General features: G+C 58.5%; 1 protein-coding gene across 6 annotated transcripts in view; it reads right to left on the bottom strand.

Annotated features, from left to right (window-relative positions):
* Nucleotides 1-2247: 2247 nt before the first annotated feature.
* The window catches only part of KANSL3 (KAT8 regulatory NSL complex subunit 3), a 67182-nt gene continuing 50935 nt past the window's right edge, over nt 2248-18494 (bottom strand). For 2 of the 6 annotated variants that reach the window (XM_074981962.1, XM_074981963.1), the window contains exons 19-23: nt 18065-18171; nt 17223-17445; nt 16345-16478; nt 8415-8577; nt 2248-2931 (exon numbers count right to left, since the gene is read on the bottom strand). In XM_074981962.1, coding sequence (XP_074838063.1) covers nt 2405-2931; nt 8415-8577; nt 16345-16478; nt 17223-17445; nt 18065-18171 — 1154 coding nt within the window. In that variant the 3' untranslated portion in view covers nt 2248-2404. Of the gene's footprint in view, nt 2932-8414; nt 8578-16344; nt 16479-17222; nt 17446-18064; nt 18172-18494 lie in introns of those variants that run through there. The other 4 variants (XM_074981964.1, XM_074981965.1, XM_074981966.1 and 1 more) reach the window with 4 other exon arrangements.

Genomic DNA, 18494 nt, shown 5'->3' with positions numbered 1-18494 from the left:
TTTCACGCTTGACCTGGGACATTAAGACAGAGTTGGGACGTGTCCCCGAGCTGTGATTGCTTTATTCAGACAATTTGAGGGCAATGCTAGGATGTCTCTCAAGGTGTGCCTTCACTATCCAGAAGATCACCTAGTAGGGACGTGCCAAATCAAATGAGCTGGGGGGGTGGCAGTTAACCCCTGTATACGTCTGAGAGGATGGCCAGGTAAGTCGATCATGAAGAAGTCGATTCTGGCTACACAATTGCCGTAGCTAGAATTGCATATCTACAATCGACTTTAAGGTCTAGTGTAGACCAGGCCTCAGAGTTGAGAGAGATTGGGGTGATTAGTGTGGGAAGAGGTTCAAGGTTGTGATTGTGAGGGCAAGAAACTGGAAGATTGTTGCAGATCCAGGGTAATGCTCCGATCTCTTCATATCTCACTGACAGCTCAGATATTTCCCTGAGAAAACCTCAAATTGGTCACAACTGTGATAGTTTCCGGTGTAATTATCAAATATTCTCATATCTCCATTCTCTCCCTCATACACCTCCCAAACGACTCAAATCCAACATCAGAATGGCAACTTTGGAACCTCCACTTCCTGTATTTACCCCCAAATCTCAGGTACCCCTCTGAGATGCCTCCTATTGTTACCCCCCAGTCACTGCATATCTCAGTGTCAGCTCTAAGACACTTCCCAGAGTAAACCTCAAATCTCCTCATACGTCAATCACAACTTTGTAAAACTTGCCAAAGCAATTAGGAAATGTTCTACCTCAATCACAGCTCTCATCTACATTCCTTACCAACCTTATAATCACCTGATGTGGCCATCACAACTTGGGGTCTTCCCACACGTATCCCAAAATCTCTTCATATCTCCGTCACAACTCTGAGACACTTCCCAGAGTCAAGCTCAAATGTCCTCGTGTCTCAATATCACAGTTCTGAGATACTTACTATGGTGATCATCAAATGTTCTCATCTCTCTATCACAGCTCTCCCAGACCTTCCACGCAAATCTTACATTTCTCCTTACGTGGCCATCACAACTTCGGGAAACTTCCCACACTCAGCCAAGGCAATGTGTGGTTTGGGACTCGGGGAGATGTCCCAGAATTGTCCCTGAGGTATGAGGAGATTCGAGGGTTACTCTGGGTAGTGTCCTAGAGTTCTGGTGAGCGTGACGATGCCTCAAAGTAGCAATAGCAATAGCAGATTGAACATTAGTATGGCACATACACTAGCACTGCAGTTAAATTAGAGATCTGAAAGGCGATTGAGATATGAGAACATCTGATGATTCCCCTGGTAAGTACCACAGAGCTGTGACTGGTGTATGAAGAGACTTGGGTTTCATTCTGGGAAGCGTCTCAGAATTGTCCCTCAGATATGAAGACATTCGAGGGTTACACCGGGTAGAGTCGTGCCTAAGATATAAAGAACTTGGGGATACGCATGGGAAGTGTTTCCAAATTGTGACTGCTGAATTAGGAGATTAGAAGACTGGTGAGGAACCTGTCAGAGAGTTGTGACAGATATGAGCAGATCCGAGCTTTACTATGGGACGTGTGTCAAGAGTTGTGACTATGCTATCAGGAGATATGAAGTTGGGTGGTTGTTGAGATATGAGGAGGTTTGGGGATACGTACGGGAATCATCCCAGTGTTCCGAGAGTGATGTCAGGAGGTTTGAAGAGTGGAATGGATATATGAGCTGTGATTGAGACACGAGGACATTTCCCGACTGGCCTGGTTAAGTATCACGCAAGTTTCACCTGGGGCCGGAGCAGGTTTGAGGGCTGCTCTGGGAAGCGTCTCAGAGATGTGCATGCAATGTGGGGAGGCCTGATCTACAATACACTAGGAGGTCGGGCTGAACTTCGCTGACTCAGATCAGTATTTTGAGCAATCTGTTCACCCTCCCGGACCCATTCCGCAGACTTTCAGGGCTCCTAAGGATGACTTTTGTACTGCTGCTGCTCACGAGGAGTAACGCCAACATTAACCATGCATGGTCAGCCTTCAGGCAGTGCAGAAGGAGCGTTGTCCTCAGAATATGACAGTGCTGACTCCACTCTGAGGGCAACGGGGGCTCCCTGGTTTGCAAAGCTCTGAAACCCTTCACTGAGAGGCTGGACATATGCAGAGTACAAACTGCAGTTTGATTTCCATTCCATGCAAAGAATCCAAATCCCTCGCCCCTTTCAAGCTGTTCTCCAAGGAGAATGCGGCAATGATGAGACCACAAGAGTGGAAAAAAAACAAAACCAAAAACATTTATTGAACAGCAACAGAAAACCCCAACCCAAAAGAAACGTCCGTGGGAGCCCAGGCTGGGCGCGGCCCTCCACCAGGCAGCAGCGCTAGTTCATGCCGAAGGCAAAAATCAAATTCATCGCAAAGCCCCGCGGAACTCACTATGGCTTCTGACTGATGCTGGGCCCAGCCGTTGCCAGGATGGATGGGCTGGCCAGGCTGCTACCCAGTGTTATGAGTGTGGTGCCCGCCACAGCCGGCAGCATCCCTTGTGGCAACAAGTGTCTGTTCACCAGCGTCTCCCTGGTGTGGACAATGGTGCTCCCATTGTCCACCACGGAGGCCACCTTCCCCAGGGTCTCCACTGTCCCAAAGATGGGGCCAGCCTTCTCCGCCCTGTGGCCCAGGGGCCCGTCGCCCTTTGCCGCCACCGTGGAGGTCAGGATAACAGCCTTAGATGTGTTCTGCAGGATGGGACCCACTCTGGGACGCACCACGCTGCTGGGCAGGCTGCAGGAGCTGGCCGCTGTGGCAGTGGGGAAGGTCGTGGCAGAGAAGGAGGAGGGTGTCTGGATCCCAGCAGGTTTCAGGGGGGCACAGGCACCCTCGGCCATCGCGGACTTGGTGAGCGCAGACAGCTTGGCGTCAGACATGACGTACAGGGTTTTCATGGGGCTGGTGGCGCTCACTGTGAGGGCAGAGGAACAAAGACAGCTCAGTGTTCCCCTGCGCTTTCCACCGTGGCTACAGGCCAAGCTGGGGCAGAGTAGCCGGGCTCTCAGCTGGGCACTGCTGAGCGGCCACGTTACCTTGTAACCTGGTACGCGCACAAGTCATGCTCACAGCCCAGTGCACCAGGCAGCCCAGGCTGGGGCTTGGCGCAACACACCTGGGGCCAGACCAGGGACCACCCACCCCAGCTGCAAATCCAGACGCAGCCAAAGATCCACAGTAATCCCCCAACTGCCGCCAACGCGGACAGGGGGTGTGGTTTCCCTCAATAAAAGGAGGGAGAAACGCTCCTTGCCACACCGCTACCTTCCCGCCCACAGACACCCCCTCTTGCATGGGCCAGGTTAAGCTCCGGCCATTAGACCAGCACGCTCCTGGGCTGCCCCTCAGGAATCGCACAGCAACACGCCCTGTCGGTCGGCAGCTGAAAGGGCAAGAAGAGCCGTTTCTCCACACTCCCTTACAAACTAACCCTTCCGGAGCTGCGTGGCACGTGAGTGAGACAGCCCCTCCTGAGTATCGGCAGCCGCGCCCCCTCCCGCTGTAACCACCGCGCTCACACAGCCACGTCTACCAGTCAGAGAGGTAAGTTACCCCAGTGCCAGGCTCTACCCCTGCAGCCTGCAAACTGTCCCCCCAGCCCACAAACCATCCCCTCAGCCCCAAACTGCTCCCCATCCCCAGACCTAACCCACCCCCCATCTCTAGGCTTTACCCGCCTCAGTCCCCAAATCTGCTCCCCCACATCTCCAGGATTAACCTTTCCCCAGCTGAAGAGCGACATGCACCGCTGCTGACTCCTCCCCCAACCGCCACCTCGGCGCGGCAGAGCGGCTCCGGCAGGGGCAGGCGCGACTGCCCCTCCCTGCAGCTGTCCAGCTCACTTCCTCCACCTGCAGCGTGGGCGGCTCCCTGCCCTGCCACGCGGAAGTAATGGAACTGCATGGAATTGGTTGAAAGGCCGGATCCCTCCCGCTGCCCGTTAAACCCATCCCAGTTAGTTCCATTATTTAAGCACAGCAGCAGCCAGAGCTGCAAGTGGCTCCTGAAGGAGCTGCAGGTGGCTGACCCTGCCCTAGGTGATTGGGTGCCGGCGCTAAGCCCTCCAGCTGGAGCAGGGACATTACAATGGCAGCAGCAGTGACGGACACTCAGCACTGGCTGCAAGGAAAGCCGGGCGAAGGCGGAGTTGAACCAAAAGCCTCAGAGGCCACAGAGGCGCCAAAGGCACAGGTGCTGTTGAAGGAAAGTGGCGGTACACTGACCTAAGCCAGGACCGCGAATGCCAACAAGACCGGGGTGGAGATTGGGATCGAGGAGGCAGGTGGGACCGGCATGGAGAAGACGACCAGCATCGAGAGAGCGACCAGTGCCAAGAACAAACGGAGGGAGACCGGCGCCACGCCCGAGCTGGAACGGTGCTGAGGTGTGTGGCTCCTCGCGATGACACGGTGCGGAGCGTCCATGTGGCGGGCAGAGTGCATCAAGCATGCAGACACCAAGCTGGAGCCGCCTGCCCCAAGAGTGGCCGTGTGTGCGACTGGTGCCACAAATCAGACTGGCCGTGCCAGAAGCAGCCATGCCGGGACTCCAGGCAGTGCCGGAACACTGAGCAGACAGGCACCTGGGCCAGGAGGGGTGTATCCATCAAGGCAGGTGCTGAGGGACAGAGGCCTCCGTTTACACCATGGACTGGAACATTTCAATAAGCCCCTGCACTGCCTGCTCCGTGTCCAGCGTGGGGGAAGGGCCGACTGGAACTGGTTCCCCTCTGGGACAGACCAAGAGGATTGGACTTGGTGAGAGGATGCCAGGTCATGTCTCAGGCCCTGGAGTTCTCAGGTCCCTCCGGTGTCACTTGCCCTGAAGCCACCTTTACCGGTACTGATGACTGAGTTGAGGCCATACGAGAGGGTGGGAGCGGTGCTGGGCCAGAAGCTCTGAAGACCATCAGCGCTGACGGGAAGCCTCCTTCAGCGCTGGGACCACGATGAAGGACAGCACACTGCACACTGAAGAATCCGGTGCCAGCTCTTGTCTTGGGGGCTGAGGCGCCGGTTCCATCAGGAGCCGAGAGATGAAAGTCGCACTCTTCACAGGTCCAAGGCTTACAAGACTCGCAGATCCAGCACTCGTCAGCCTGATGAGCGTTCCCCAGACAACCAAGGCAGGAGCTGTGGGGGTCTTTCATGGGCAGGGATTTCAAGCAGGAGTCTTGAAGCCCTCGGACTTTTTTTATGCCCCAAGAGAAGGGAGATCCCCTCCCCACCCACTGACTATGAACACTATCAATCAGCTACTCGACAGGAGAATATTTGCACAACACAGAGCTAGGGAGTCCTGGCGTTCTCAGCCGCGGTTCCAACAGCTGTCACTGGCGGGAGGATGGAACTGAGGGGTGGTGGGGTCAGCAGGGTCATATATGGAGCTCTGCACCAGCGCCGCTCCAGCGGACTCCACAGCCGACCTGGCGGGTAGCAGCTGGGTAAAACTTTCCGACGGTCATGCGCGCTTGAACAGACACGAGTAAGTACTCGAAGAAGAGCTACCCCGTTCCCACTGACCGGGGCAGGCTGTAAGAGGATGAGACGATGTGTCCCTCAGAGATTACGCCGAAGTTACATGTGCGGCACAAAACCCTTGGCCGTTCATTTTGCTCACTGGCCTGAAGACTGAGCCTACCCTGGGACTGTGTTAGCGCAAGTCACAGGGCCTTGAGCTCCACCAGGAAGAGTGCGTTCCAGCCACACGCAAATCCCGGGAGAGAGCAGAGAGGTCGGCTTGGCGTTCCTCACCTCTACGGCAGAAGTGCTCACGCGCTGCGCCTCTAACGCAGGAGGCGGCGGAAAAGAGAGGCGCTCCTCCGGTCGGAGAGGAGGCTAGGCCAGGAAAGCACGCTGAAACGGAGATCAGCTTCAGAGTGGAAGGGTCGGATTCATGCCCCCCGACTAAGCAGTGCCCCGACCTGTCCCACTGCACGGTGAACTCCACAGGGTCCTCCGACATGCAAGTTCAGGGAAAGCCCTTACTGCAGACCCGCTCTCCTTTAAACCCTTGGCTGCAAACACCGAACAGCTCTAGGACTGGAGTCCCACTGGCCTTCAACACCGACAGCGTCCAGCGGGCAGGCAACGTCCTCCACCAAGCAATGCCAAAGTGCCTTCCATGCTGCTTAGCAGGACAGGCGAGGTCTTGTGGTTACGGCAGAGAGCTTTGAGGCAGGAGACCTGGGTTTTAATCCCTGCTCTACTGGCACGTCCGACCTTTGACAACTGGGGCTCAATTCCCCTCCCTACAGCAAAGAAATGGCTCTGAGGCTTAATTAGCAAGTCTTTGGGAAGTGCGTTGATATCACTGGGGGTAAATTTGCTGCAGAAATGCAGAGTACTATACAAGCAGACCATTTCACCCTCCACCCAAAGGCAGCCACCTTGGAGTAGGACTGCAGCAGCTGTCAAGGTCAGCGAGAGAACGTGATAGCTGAAAGAGATTAAAAATACTGGGAGGGGACGTTCAAATGAAATCACCCAGGGTAAAGCTGGCCAGGTCTCCAGCGATACTGCTGTCACTGTGCTAATCACTGCTGGTGCTATACAGGCCACAATGATCCCCTGAGGTCCTTGTCATCTGACCTCTAGCAGCAGCTGGAGGGGGCATCACCTCAGCCCTACCTCATGGGTCACATCAGCCCCTGCCAGGCGGGAATGCAAGCTGGTGTCCAGGGAGGAAATGCTGCATCTCACATGGAGGGAACTGGCTGCATAACCTTCACATCAGCCAGCCAGGCTGTACACACCAGGCCTGGGGTCAGACCACAAGGAGCAGCAAGGCCCCTGGCTAAGTGCGACAGCAGGAGTTATCGGAAGACCCCTCTTTCCCACCCCACCTGACCTCTGCCCAGCGGCTCTGCTCCCTCGGAGGCCAGCACCGAGCACACGAGAGCTGTTGAGCGAGGAAGCTTCCTGCAGGTGCTCAAACTCCAGAGCTCCCCAAGACCAGACCACCTGTAGGCTCCACTGGAAGCAACAGCTCCTGGCACAGAGAAAGTGGAGGGCGTTCGGCTCACCCTGTCCCTAAGAGACACAGGGAACTAGGAACCGAGGCCAGGGAGCCTGCATGCAGGGCTGTGCCCAGGGCCAGGAGAACGTGGGTCTCCCAGCCCTGCCATCACAAAGACACCAAAGGCAGGGTGGGAGCGGAGAGCTCCTCCCTTAGAAGTGTCACACTGGTGCCCCTGCTGCGGGCTGGCACAAACCGAGAGGTCTGAATTGGTACGGGAGATCCTAGAGTGCACTGGTGAAAACCACCCTCCCGCCTGGCTTCCTCCCGTCCGTCTGTCTCCCACCTGCCCGGCCACCGCCCTGTCTCTGGCTGCCTCCTGCCCTTCCTTGAGTTGCCTCCCTCCTGCCCGCCCCCGGCCAGCCACCTACCACCTTTCCTCATGTTATCTCCTACCTAGCCACCTCCCAGCCCCCCGTCCATCCAACCACCTGCCTGGCCACATCCCCTGTGTCCAGCCGCGTCCCACCCCTCCTCGTGTCGCTTGGGCCTTGGCTCATTTCAAGCGTAAACTCAAAAGGGCAGTTTCCCTAGAACACCTAGTGCAAGTCTGGCCGCTAAAGGAGCACCAAGGGCATCCTGGCTCTGCCGCTGGGTTAAAAGACTCCACGGCCATGAGTAAAACATGACGAAGAACCCCTCCCTCTGGCGGAAGTACAAACAGCCCCGGGAAACACAAGGCTCGACGAGACAGCAAACAGCGGGTTCCCATTCCCCTGCTGATTTCAGTGGGGGAGTTGAGCGGTTGAGGGGCCCTGGGCGAGATGACCCAGGCTCCCCTAAAGCAGTGTGTTTAGGGAGCAGCCCTTTGAGAAAGGGGGCAGGGAATTACACAGCACCGCTCTGTTCCCGGCTGGGAACCCATCCGGCCCAGAGCATCTCTCTCCACTTCCAAACCAACGGGAAAGAAAGACTCAAACTAGCTGGGAAGCAAAGGCTTCCGCCAAAGCACCGCACAAGTTGAACAGACCGCAGCAGGGTTGGGGCTGGATTTCAACGCGCCCGAGGCATCTGCGACAGACGCACATACTGAGCTGCAGTGGGTCGGATCCCTTCTCCCTTGCCTAGGCCGACGAGAACGCAGAGCGGGGACAGCTGCCAGGGCGGACAGCTAGTGATCAGAGCCAGCCACAATGCAGAGCCTGAGGAGCTGATAACTTTAGGCCTCCGAGCTGAACTTAAGGTAACCATCCAGGGATCCGAGATAACAGCCTCTGTGACACTGCTCCGTGCCTACAGCTAACGGGAACAAACCAGTGCCCGCTAACTGGGCTCTCAGCAATCTAGTCACACCCTACAGCAACTCTGCGAGTTACAGCCCCTCCTCCACACTGACCCACCGCCTGGCTACATGCGCCCCAGAACTCCCGTGCGCCTCACCTACAGGCGGCGTTACTGCAGAGGTCAGGCGGGGTGCGGGGTCAGCGGGAGCCATCTCCGGGCCAGCCTGGGCTTTGCTGAGTTCCAGCTGAGACAGCAGCTTGCCAGGAGAGGCGGCACTGGAAACGGGGGTGCTCGAGTGCCCCAGGGCACGATCCGGAGCCTGAAAGGGTGAAAGTAATTGAGACCCGAGGGAACGGCCAGGCACAGCAGCAGAACCACACAGCACTCACAGAAGCGCGAGGAGCAAGGATGCTGGCCCGCCCACAGTGAGCTGGGCTCGCCTTCCCCTGCCTGCAGCTGCAGAGTCCCATCCGCTTCTCTACGTGCTTTCACATTTCCCTTCAGGCTCTCGGCTCCCCCCGCTAGCCGGAGGGGGGCGCTGGGGGACGAGGCAAAGTCCCAAATTAAATAACGTCACCTTTGGGAGGGTGAGCTCTGCAGAGGTGATTCCACCAATGACTCTCCGACGGACCGCAGGCAAGCCGCTGCCTAACTCTGTGCCTAACTTCCCAGCTGTAAAACGCAGATAATACCGACCCACGTCCCTGGGGATGTGCGAGAAATCAGGGATCCCCTGATGAAAGCGACCATCTGCTGTTAGTCTAGGACACGTTGGAGGGTAGAGAGAGAATCCAGAGTGACCTGGATAAAATGGAGGACTGGGCCAAAAGAAATCTGATGCGGTTCAACAAGGAGAAGTGTAGAGTCCTGCCTTTGGGATTGAAGAATCCCAAACATTGTTATAGGCTGGGGACCGACTGGCTCAGCAGCAGCACAATGGAAAGGGACTTAGGTGTTCTGGTGGATGAAAGGCTGGATATAAGTAAACAGTGTGTCCTTGTAGCCAAGAAGGCTAATGGGGTACTAGGGTGCATTAGGAGGAGCATTTCGAGCAGATCTACAGAAGTTGTTGTTCCCCTCTGTTCGGCACTGGTGAGGCCACATCTGGAGTATTGTGTCCAGTTCTGGGCCCCCCAGTATAGAAAGGATGTGGATTTGCTGGAGCAGGTTCAGCGGAGGGCAACGAAAATGATTAAGGGGCTGGAGCACATGACCTATGAGGAGAGGCTGAGGGATTTGGGCTTGTTTAGTTTACAGAAGAGAAGACTGAGGGGTGATTTGACAGCAGCCTTCAACTTCCTGCAGGGGAGCTCTAAAGAGGATGGAGAGAGGCTGTTCTCAGTGGTGACAGGCGGCAGAACAAGGAGCAATGGGCTGAAGTTACAGAGGGGAGGTGTGTGTCGGATATTAGGACAAACTCTTTCCCCAGGAGGGAGGTGAAGCACTGGGATGTGTTGCCTAGAGAGGTGGTGGATTCTCCATCCCTGGAGGTTTTAAAGTCCTGGCTTGACAAGGTCCTGGCTGGGACGGTTTAGTTGGGGTTGATCCTGCTTTGGGCAGGGGCTGGACTCTGACCTCCCAAGGTCCTTTCCAGCCCCAGGAAGTCTATGATTCTATGGAGATACTGCCAAAGGCACGACCCAGCCTTGCTCCCTGCCAGGCTGTGAGCAGTGCCCAAGCTCCCTTGGGAACTGAGCCTGACGTGCGCAGAGGCCGTTTGGTGGGAGAGAGACTCCCACAGAGGGGGTCCCCATCGAGTTCCAGGTAGGACCCTGGCTTAGGGCAGCCTAGTGCTGCCTGCAGGTCCCCTACGGGTGGTGACTGCCACGCCTCCCGGCTGCAGCGCTGCGGCCTTCCTGATGCTTTCCAGGAACTACCCCATGAGGGGATCCTGAAAGCGTCTACTGGGCGATCAGCTCGTGGCTGCACGTTGCCAGTGACATCCATGGTCACTTCCAGGGGATGTCTGGTCCGGAATTAAGGCTGCTGGTTAACAAGCGTCTCGGTACACGCGAGATGGCAACCCGCTGCAGCCAGCTGTCCAACGAACACGATAGCAGATCCGAGTTACCCCCAGCCCAGACGAACCAGTGAGTGGAGGAGGCCCCATCTCGGTGGCCCAGCTGCCCCCCCGGACGACCAACACCCCATCGCATCTGACGGGGCTTGCCAAGTGCTTCACTGAGGCCGGAGCTCCTCGGCCAGCCGGCACGGCGAGCTCCACCCTCCAGCGATCCTGAGGACACCAGGGAGCTCCCCACCCTTCCATTTAGTTGCTCAGGGCCCATTCCATTAAGGAAAGCACACCCGGTGCCCCCCGCTGCACCCACTCCCAGGCACAGCCAGCCTGCTCAGAGCACCCCGCATCTACCCTTTCCCCATCAGAAGCCGGGAGCAGCATCTCTTGCTCCCTGACTCCTACGGGCTTGCTCCAAGGCAGAGCGAGTTTCTGAAGCCCCCAGGCAGTCCCTGACTTGCAGGCCCCAGAGCCTCCCTCTGCTGGCTGGGACTCGGGCCGACCCTGACGCGAGTTATTTAAGTAAGTGTTTTGCCCAAACCGGGACAAAAACTCTTCTGAATTGCAACACCCAGTGGCCGAAGCGTTTGTTACTTTGAAGTTCAATTCCCCCAGCCGAGAGGCAGAGGCTTCTCTACACTGACGGGCTCTGAAAGGAAGCCGGGCCCATTTAGATAACCTCCTCCACAAGGGCGGGGGCTGCTAGCTAAGTGGGGGGTCAGGGGAGGGGGGCATGGCAGAACATGGAAAGACAAGGCAAATCTGGGACCAGCATGTTGCCTGAGAACTGGCACCTGCATACTGACGAGAAGAATCGGCCGGACAAGCTGGACCAGACTCTGAAGGTCCTCAGAAGTTGCTAGTGTGGCCTGCACTGAGCCATACATGGACACTGTGAGCAGTTCCTACCGGTGACAGGGTGGCCTAGTGGCTAGGCCCCCTCACCAGCCCTGGGGTGTGGGTCTTCAGCCCCACCTGAGAGTCTGAGAGTAAGTTTGGGGCCCGGCCCTGAGAACCTAGTTCCCCCTCCGGCGGGAGAGGGGTCCTCTGGGAGGGGCTCCCCCCTTTATGCCTGGGGGAGGGTCCTGGACTGCACCCTCCAGTGGCCAACCAGGTAGCAGCTCTGGCTCAGGCCCTCCTTCCTCAGAGCCAGCTCCTGCCTCTTGGCTGGTCAGCCCCGAACTGGGCCGACTCCCTCCCTTTGTACCCCTCCAGGCCTGACACTGGCCGCAGGTGAACCGGGGCGGGGCTGACAGGCCTTGTTTAACCCCTGCCCCTCCCTCTCACCCTCCTACAGACACCCTGAAGCAAGTGTGCTTTCCTGAAGGCCCGGCCCCAGCACCCCTCCGACCATGCTCTGCCGGCAGAGACCAGCACATCCATTCACCCCACAGATTGCAACACCCATTCAATGAGCCGGGGCTTGGTCTGGGGGCTCTGCCCCACTCCACCACTGTCCCATGATGCACCTCCTTCTGGGATCCAGCTGGAGGCTCCCACCTCTCGCTCTGTTTACAGGGCTGGCAACTGGGGGGAAAACCCACCAAGCAACTCCCTGCTTCCCCACCACTGCACCTCTCCACTCAGCTCTCTGTGCGGATTCTCTGGCTTCTCCCTCCTGGGGCCGCCCCGTCCTCAGAGCCCTGCCCGGCTGAAAAGCCGCACGCGACCTTCCTCGCGCTGAGACGCAGCTGCTGTTCACGCTAGCCAACCCCTCCGGAGGTCTAAAGCCAACCGAGCGCCTCATGCGCCTCTCTGGCTTTTGCCAACTGAAACAAACCTGGCGTCACAAACGAACATCAGCAAGTCACGACCCCCTCCGTCCTCCTGCAGCACCGGGCTCCACCGCCAGCCCTCACACCACTAGCATTAACCACCTGCAACCGGGCTGCGCTTCCAACTGCAACCCCACCTGGACCCCAGCTACACGCCGCAAAGGCCGGGGACGCCGGCATGAAAGAACAGCCTGAAAAGCAAAATGCTCACAGCTTCCCAGGCCAGAAGGGATAATCTAGTCTGACCCCGTGGGCACGGGCCAGAGGCCTGCCCACTGTAACCCCTCGAACACGTCTTTCTGAAGAACACCCAATGGAGACAACCACCACCCCTGCCAAATTCTCGTGGGGAAGCCCTTACTCCTTATTTCCACAGAGGATGCAGTGCAAGGACAGCAGCCCGGGGAAACCCTGGGCGGTGCAGAGCGTCGCAGGTGCCTGCCTGTTGGAGATGTAGGCCGAACTTCTCCAAGGGGGCCAAGGGTCCAGTTCCCACCGACTTTCAACTCCCAAAGGCCTCCCAGGAGCAGTAGAAAAACCACCTTTGTTCCTTAGGGTCGTGTCCCCGAGGCTGCTTCTACACTAGGCAAAGGAAGGCGACCACAGATACGCACTTCTAGCTACAGCGACCTGCCCTCGGCTTACTCGCCCGTCCCCCTGAACAAGGTCAACGGGCGAGTTTCTCTCATCGACGTCCCTTCCTCCTTGTGTCACTTGAGGAGTGCAGGGGTGACTGGATGCTCCCAGATTCCTTCTGGGCTGGTGTAGACGCAGCCTTAGTCTTTTAGAAAGGCTCTTTTATTAGCACTGGCGTCACACTCCCCCTCGGGGTCCTTCCTCTGCTGTTCTCTCTTCAGCCCGAGGTCGTGAGCCGGCTCTCACAGCAGCTGAAGGGCTCACACCCAGCTCCCCTCTGAGCCGAAGAATGGTGCTGCTCAGCCGTTACCCAGTCCAGTGGCAGCTGGCATGGATGTACTTAGAGCAGTTGCTGAAAAACACAACTCATGACACGCTGCTTCTCCAAGGGCTCCCTGCAACGGGAGTCAAACTCACAGCTTGAGCCCACCTTGGAACCGCACCCGGGAGTTAACTGAGGCCTCTACGAAACGTCATGGGTTTGGCAAACTTCCGGCAGGTTGAAACTCCCTCGTCTGGCAACATCCCTTGTCTGGCAGGAAAACAGAGCAGCTGGGGAGTGCAGCAGCCCGGTGGCGGGAAGCCAGCTGAGGCGCAGAGCCCGACCAGAAGACCCCGCTGCAGGGATCCCAGCAGGCCTGGGAGCTGGCTGGGCATAGAGCCCTACCTGCAGCTCCTGATGTGGGGACCCCAGCAGCCCTGGGGCTGGGAGCTGGCTAGGGTGTAGAGTCCTGCTGGCAGCCCCAGCTGGGGGAACCCTAGCAGCCCTAGGGGCAGGAGCCCCACAACTGTGAGGACCGCTGGCGCACAGGGCAAGCCCAGCAGGAGTGACCCCCCCCTCAGGCATCTGGCCTGCTCTCCCCTTGTCCAGGACGACAACCTGTCGCGTAGTTCTTCTTTGGCCACCTGTGTTCCAGGCACCTCCCTGGCAGGAAGACATCTGAGGGGAACACCCGCCCTTGCTCAGCGCTTCACCCGGCCTCCGACACCCACAGCCTGACTCAGGTTTGCAGAGGGAGATTCTGACCTCCCAGGCAACGCAACGACGGTGTGAGTGCGCACAATGAAACACAAGCAGCTGCTGCCCCTACACTGCTAGAGTCCTTGCAAACAGCCACGACAGAGTCCCTGCCCACACTGAGGCTACCGCAGCGCCGCTCCTCCACGGCTGACGGCGGCCTGTAACTCCTCGCAAGCCGGGAGGATTAAGGAAGGTGGAGGGGAGCAGCGTCCTGCCGACGTCTCCCACACAGACAGCGACTGAAAACTCAGGGTTAGCCCTGAAACCGGCGTCGCTAAAACCGCGTCTCGGCCGTCGAGTGCTACGCCTAGTACAGACAGAGCCGCACCGGCCAGGCCGCGCCCGCAGAAGGCCTGGAAACGAACCGACCGGAGGGGTGAAGGGACCACGTGCTCTTGCCTCCCGCCACGCTGGGGGACATCCAACTCGGGTCATGCCAAAAACGCACAGGGAGCACTTGAGCATCCCAGAGGCAGCGTGGCTGCTGCAGCGTTCAAGCTCACTAGGGCATCGGAGGGGGGCCTCTGGCGCCGAAGTAAACCCACCTCTTCCAGCGCCCTCATCGTGGGCACACCCCGGCTTGTGGCAGCAGAGTTACGCTGACAGGGCGGGAAGCCGTTCACAGCCCTGAGCGACATCCTTAAGGCGACACGCCAGCTGTCAGTAACAAACTTCCACTGCCCCAGGCCTCCCCAGGACACAGCCCGAGCGAGAGACCTCACCATCTCACGCTGCATACACCGTGTCCAACTCCCTGACTGTGCAGGGCCTTGCGCGGTCACTGAAGGGTGAGCATAAGCAAAATCAGACCACAGAGGAAGCAAATCCACCCAGTGCAGAAGCCTGGGCGTGCAGCCTGGTCCCTTTTCCCAGCCCACAGGCAGTGGTACCACAGCGGATGCCTCCCATGAAAACCACGTCACTCTGGGGCAGTGCTCCTCAACCTTTGTGAGCTGCACGACTGGCTTGCTGCACTCCCATGTCAGGGAACCCACCAAGACCTGCGCTGGTCCACACAGCAGCTGTTGAAAACCACTGCCCTGGAGAGCAGGAGCAACGCTGAACGTTCCCACTTCACCGAGCCCTGCCGGATGCAGGATTGGCGCCTGCAGAGAAGATGACCGTATGGAGAACCTGGTGTTACCCCGACACACTACCAGTCATCACCCATCTGGGAGCTGACGGCTTGAGGCATCAAGCTCCTGGCACGGGGGGAGCACTGGAGTCCTGCAACCTGCCCTGAGCCCAACCACTAGCTTCAGGGTCGGGTTGGAGATAAAACAACCCAGAAGGCCCAGGTCTGAGGTGAGTCGGTCTCTGATTACTCCCTCCTGCCCATGGCATCATGAGGGGGCAGCTGCGTGCCTCACCCAGCAGCTGCCATCGCCTTAGTTCTAGATGTGCGCCGACGAGTCGCAGCCCCTCTGACCGGCCAGCAGGAGCAGGGCACGCAGCCACCGCTGCTCCCACAGGGGATGGGCTGGGGGCAAAAGTGGAGGGATAGATGCGCGCATCAGGCTGAATCCCAAGGACTGGGTGCTGGTGCTCCAACAGGTTCAGAGGAGGCAGCCCAGGGACTGGTGACCGTTTGGGTGCTTGGGCAGGGGGAGCCGGTGGGAGGATCAGGTTGCAGGAGAGAGAGCAGGGTTGGAGGGTAGTTAGTTCTGGCCGCTCCAAGGAGGAAACAAAGCCAGACAATGGAGTTGGTCTGGCAGCTGGACCCTTGCAGCCCCATGTGACTGGCAGCAGGCGTCAGAGGTGAAAACAGCCTCAGGCTGGGTTTGGACTGCCTGGTCTAGTCCGACGGACAGGGAGGTCTAGATTGGATATTAGAAAAAACTGGTTTGGGAGTCTGCAATGGGAAGATGCTGTAAGGAAGTGGGGGAATCTCCTTCCCTGGAGGCCTTTTAAGTCCCGGCTTGACAAAGTCCTGGCTGGGATGATTTAGTTGGGACTGGTTCAGTTTTCAGAGGTGGGGTTGAACTCAATGACCTCCTGGGGTCTCGTCCAACCCTAGGATTCCAGTCAGGTTTGAGTTGGACCTTCAAATTAGGCCCGACTGAACCACAGCTCTCCAAGGCCCCCGTCCTGCCTTCCTTGCCACCGAGCAGGGCCTACAAACGCCTCCCCAGAAGTCAGTGGGGCATTAAGTGGAGCTCCCAGGCTGACACCAGCTCCAGGTGTTTGGACTCAAAAGTACCTGCCTTGGTTTGGCATTTTCAGTTGACAAAGCAGAGATGATGCCACATCAGATACAGAGGACCCCACCCAGAGGAGGCGTGTGGCAGGAGGCCAGCACGCTCTCCCTCACAGGCCCACGTTCCTGTCCACCTCCTCCTCAGCTGAAGTCACAACCGCAGGGCGTGCGAGTCTGCTCTCACTGACTGATGGGCACACGGCACAGCAGCACGAGTGCGCGCATAAGGGTGCAAACGCCAGGCTTGTGCATGAGCCAAACCCACCGAGAAACCTCCCTGCCGAGCAAAACCCAGGGGTGGTCCCTGAGCCATACGACAGAGCTCTCCCCTCCCCAGCTCACCCGTGCCCACACCAAACATGTGGGTCAGCAACGCTGTGCCAGCAGCGTAACGTACGCCCAACGGCTCCTCTCTGCCCTGGACCAGGGGCTAGAATTACCTGAGGGGTCTGAGTCTGCAGCTGATGCTCCTCCAGCTGGGGATGGACAGTCCCCACGGCTGCTTGGCTCAGGGGGGTGACACGACCAGGCTGCCCCCTCAGGGTCACAGTAATGGTGGTCGGCGCCTTCAAGCCTGGAAGACACAGAGGCAAGGCAGATCACTGCTACCGGCCGAGCTCTGAGCGCAGCTATGCCCAGGCTTGGCTTTTCCTATACCAGGGGAAGCGAATCAAACAGACCCCACCCTCACTGTGCCGGCTGTTGGACTGTCCGAACACGGAGCGTGGTGAGGGCCACAGCACCCAACCCAAACTACCTACCAGCAAACCCGCCCTGCGAAAGCCCAGGGTTAGCCCGTGACCATCAGAGACCTGCACCTCTGAACGCTTCCTTCCAACAGACCCAGTGCTGCGTAACGAGGATTCCAGCACCAGCCATGGGGGAAGCACGTGGTCCAGAGCGTGGAGCTGGCGCGTGGCCTGGCGGTCACTGCTCTAGCGCCGGCGAGCAGATGGGACACAGGACTGACATCAGCTGGTGTCTCCATGGAGCAGAGCCCACAGCCCAGCCTGGAATGCTATGGGCACGAGAAGACTCACGGGCCTGTCTGCGACCCATCCAAACCGCCTGGGGTCTGGGTCAGCCTGGTACCACGGAACATGCAACAGGGGCTTCAATCACCAGCACCATGTAGACCAACTCCTGCCCAGCTCCGCCAACTGCCGTCTCTCCCTGCGCCTCAGTGACCCCGTGGGGCAGCAACGCCCACTCCGTGCAGAGGTGTCCGAAGGGCAAGTCAGCCTTCGCAGCACTCCGAATGCACACCAGCTTTGCCACGGCTCCCTCGCTGTCCCCACCACCAGCACTGGCCCTTTACCTGCCGCTGGGTTGGAAGCCTGCGCCAAGCCAGGGAGGCTGCTGGCCAGCTTGGCGAGGCCACCGTTGGTCAGCAACTGGTGAATGGCAGTGGGCTTCCCGCTCCCCGCAGCGCTGAGAGACGACAAGGACGTGGCAACGGGAATGGTGCGGACGATCGTCCCCGTGCCTGTGGTTATGGCGGTCAGACTCTGGATGGGCACCGGGGGCTTCCCAGCCGAGGCCTGAGAGGAACGGCAAGGCGCATGCAGTGAGCAGCCGGGAGGTGGTGGGACGGCCTTGCCGGCTCCCTGGCTCTCGAGGGGACCCAGAGACCTGGCGGCATCTCCCTTCCAGAGGCAGGCAGTGCAGCTGAGCCCAGGACAGACGACGTTTGGCCCTTTCACTGACACCCTGATTGTAGCCCCTGGAGACACCATGCTGGGAGCAGAGGTGGAGCTCTGCAGGCCAGGACCTGCAGTCCCCGGGGGCTGCCCCTGCTCGTGTTGCTGGGGTGTGGGAGGGGTGGAAAAGGCCCAGCAGACTCTTCTCTCCCACTTCCTAGGCTACAGAGCTACTGTTTGGTCCAGGCTAGTTGTCAAGGTCTCCCATTTCTCAGGCACCTCTTGCCATCACTGCCCCCGGCCTCAGCCACCAAGCAGAGAAGGCGTCCATCATCTTTGGTCCCCAGGGCCCCTCCTCCAGATCCAAGCACCCAATGCAGGGGCCTCAGGAGAGCTCCTCAACCTCTGCAGAGCTCTCCTTCACCATGGCAACAATGACGCTCTCCCCTCTAGCGTTTTTGGCCGGGATTCCCCCTCTCCAGGAGGCCCCTTGCCCGTCCGTATCGCGAGGGTTGCCTACCTGTATGGAGGACCCCACGGATGCCACACTCGCTGGAAGGGCTGATGACTTGGTGCCAATGTCTTGCAGGCTGAAGCTCAGTCCCTGTAGGAGGCTGCTGGCGGATGCTGTTAATGAAAGCAAACGAGGCTAGGGAATAACCTGCCACAGAGCCAGGTCCTCATCCTTGCTGGACGGGTTCAGCGGGAGGCTGTGCCCTAGAGTCACGCTGTTGCTTGACCGGCAGGAGCCTCTCGGACCGCCCTGTGAGGCACGTCTCAAGTAGGAAAACACCACTCTTCTCCGCCCTTGGTGTTCACACCTCCACATTAGCTACTGATAATGGGCCACATCCACCCCGACTGAATAGACCTTGTCAGCTCTGGCCCTCCCCTTGACTGAGACCCCCCCTCTTTAAATCCTCCTCTGAAACCCCCCCACTCACGCATCT

Source organism: Carettochelys insculpta, chromosome 31, assembly GCF_033958435.1.
Source record: "Carettochelys insculpta isolate YL-2023 chromosome 31, ASM3395843v1, whole genome shotgun sequence".
NCBI classification, from domain to species: Eukaryota; Metazoa; Chordata; order Testudines; family Carettochelyidae; genus Carettochelys; species Carettochelys insculpta.
This window is presented reverse-complemented; position numbering and strand designations above follow the sequence as displayed.